Consider the following 2,985-nt stretch of genomic DNA (forward strand, 5'->3'; position numbering starts at 1 on the left):
CGTACTACACACACACACACATATATATATATATATATATATATATATATATACATACATATACATATACATATGGGTTTAAAACTCCTTCCACACACCTTCCAATAGGTAGAACTCGCACTCCACTATGTGCTTCGGCTCTACCGTCACCACGCGCTGGTCGCCATACAAATACTGATAGTCTTCTAGGGCTGTTCAGGCATGGAATGGATACAGGCATCAGCAGACAAACGTCAGTGGGATGCTATGGATAAAAGTCAGTAAGATATGAAATGCATTCATCTTCTGGGTTGTATGTACGCCTCCCTATACCTTATCTTCAACGTCTGATACACACGCATTGCCGAAATGTGTATGTAGCACGCCTTGCCCCTCTCATACCCATTTTGACCATGTGACCGATCACCGTCTTCAGATTGGTGTTACCACACTCCTCCACCTTATTAGCCAGATACAGGACGGTCGGCACCATCAGCAGCGGATGACACGCCTGATAGGAGTTCCTGCATAGAGTGTGTCGCATATATGCATTGTCCGTAAATGGCCTGGTCACCCGATGTCAAAGGGAGGGATTGGGTATGAATGATGGGGCTGTGCATGAGCTATTTCATACCCACACCATTACACCATTAATTATTGAGCTATTTCATAGCCACACCATTACACCATTGGTTATTTGAACCACCCTGTCTCGAGTCAATAGGGTCTTATATTCAGGGCTGGGGGTTCACTTCAGAAACGATCTCGGACGCGCAACACTCCTAACGTACGGGGCACGTGGTAGGAAGGTGTCAGGCGACTAAAGTGAGGAATTGTAGGGTTTTAGGGTTCTACGGTTTACCCTATAACGGGACATGCTTACCCCTGTATAGCACTACAAATAAACAAGCAGACCACGTTCCAGGGCCAATGCATAAAAGTACTACAGATGGGAGACGACGAGAGCCCTATGGACTTCCGATGGATACGGACATATGAATGAGAAGAAGTGACTTATAGACAGGCAATAAGAGACTTATAAACATGCAATGAATACGAACATACGTACGAGAACAAGTGACATAGACATGAAATAAATACGAACATACAAATGCGGGGGTGTTTACAACACAAGATTGAGACACACGCATACGTGTACACACATACACACGCACACGCACACACACATACTTGGCGAAGAACCTGCGCATGTAGACTATAGCGGTGGCTATAACACGCTGTTTCATCTGCATTCGCTTACCCAAATTAAGTGCCACTGTGAGATGAGTTCAATGTGAGGAGACTAAATACAAGTGTACGGCATATACAGAAACGGGCCCGCGCCGGCCCAAAATAACAACCAAAGTGGTGGAGCTTTTGCACGCACATTTGTGAGCCAACGGCCAGGGTCTAGATTGTCTTCAGTTCACAAGTAAACACGGTCGAAAAGACATACCTACACTATAGCACATGTTTGTCCAGTCATGTTTATAGTATACTCCAGGTCGTATTGACAGCATACTACAGTTCTAACAACCCTGTATACACTATAGAACAGGTATATCCAACCATGTTTACTATATAGAACAGGTCAATCCAACCATGTTCATAATACAGAACATGTCTATCAACCACGGTAACGCTATAGAAGATGTTCTGTTCAATGTTTATGGTATAGAACAGGTCTATCCAACCATGCTTATATTTCGGAACAGGTCGATAAACTATGTTTACATTCAGGTCAATCCAATCATGTCTGTATTATAGAACAGGTCCAACCATGTTCATATTTCGGACCAGGTCAATCCAACCATTTTATAATATAGAACATGTTTATCAACCATGTTAACACTATAGTACATGTTCTCTTCAACAATGTTTATGGCATAGAACAAGTCGTTCCAACCATGTTTATATTTTGGAACAGGTCAAACCATCCATGTTTAAAATTTAGAACATGTCTATCAACCATGTTAACTCTATAGAACATGTTCTGTTCAACCATGTTGATGGTTTAGAACAGGTCTATCCAACCATGTTCATATTTCGGAACAGGTCGAAAAATATGTTTACATTTATAGTACAGGTCTATCCAATCATGTCTATATTATAGAACAGGCCTATCAACCATGTTTATACTATAGAACAGGTATATCCAACCATGTTTATACTACAAAACAGGTATATCCAACCATGTTTACACTATAGAACAGGTACATCCAACCATATTTACACTATAGAACAATCTATCCAACCATGTTTATAATATAGAACAGGTGAATCTAACTTTGTTTATAATATATAACATGTCTATCAACCATGTTGACTCTATAAAACAGGACTATCCAACCATGTTCATATTTCGGAACAGGTCGATAAACTATGTTCACATTATAGTACAGGACTATCCAATCATGTCTATATTATTAAACAGGTCTATACAACCATGTTAACACTATAGAACAGGTATATCCAACACAGATACACAGGTATATTCAACCAAGATTATGCTCCATCCATGTTTGTACTATACTATCGACATATGCAATCATGTTTACACAATAGAACAGGTACATTCAGCCCAAACAAGATCCCACTAAGTTGCAGGTGTATTTATGCATGTTTACACTATAAAACACGTCTATTCAACCCTGCTTACACTATAGAGCAGCTGTCAACATGGTTGAATAGACATGTTCAATAGTGTCCACCAGTCAAGTGCCATCAAAACAAACAAGTATCATACTGTCTGCAAGGAATATCTGCATAACCACCAGATCCTTCTCAGTGATGTCATTGGTGCCCAGTTCATGCTTCGTCAGCTCCAACTCATGCTCGTCCAGCAACCAGTAGTTACTGCAAGGAAATACAACAGACAAAGCTATAGTATATGGCAGCAGTTTTCCTACAGAGTATGATTTATAGTAGTCCTATGCTTGTAATTATGATATATATATATATATATATATATATGTGTGCGTGTGTATAATATAATATACTATCTAT

At 39.9% G+C, this 2,985-nt stretch overlaps 1 protein-coding gene across 1 annotated transcript in view; it reads right to left on the bottom strand.

The window, feature by feature from the left end:
- Nucleotides 1–78: 78 nt before the first annotated feature.
- The window catches only part of SARC_10014 (cyclin domain-containing protein), a gene marked incomplete at its 3' end in the record, with an annotated part of 4,205 nt that continues 1,298 nt past the window's right edge, over nucleotides 79–2,985 (bottom strand). The window contains exons 2-5 of the mRNA XM_014295952.1: nucleotides 2,726–2,835; nucleotides 1,171–1,255; nucleotides 382–503; nucleotides 79–191 (exon numbers count right to left, since the gene is read on the bottom strand). Of these exons, the coding sequence (XP_014151427.1) occupies nucleotides 79–191; nucleotides 382–503; nucleotides 1,171–1,255; nucleotides 2,726–2,835 (430 nt within the window). The remainder of the gene's footprint in view (nucleotides 192–381; nucleotides 504–1,170; nucleotides 1,256–2,725; nucleotides 2,836–2,985) is intronic.

The sequence above is a fragment of the Sphaeroforma arctica genome, assembly GCF_001186125.1.
Source record: "Sphaeroforma arctica JP610 unplaced genomic scaffold supercont1.1110, whole genome shotgun sequence".
Classification (NCBI taxonomy): domain Eukaryota; class Ichthyosporea; order Ichthyophonida; genus Sphaeroforma; species Sphaeroforma arctica.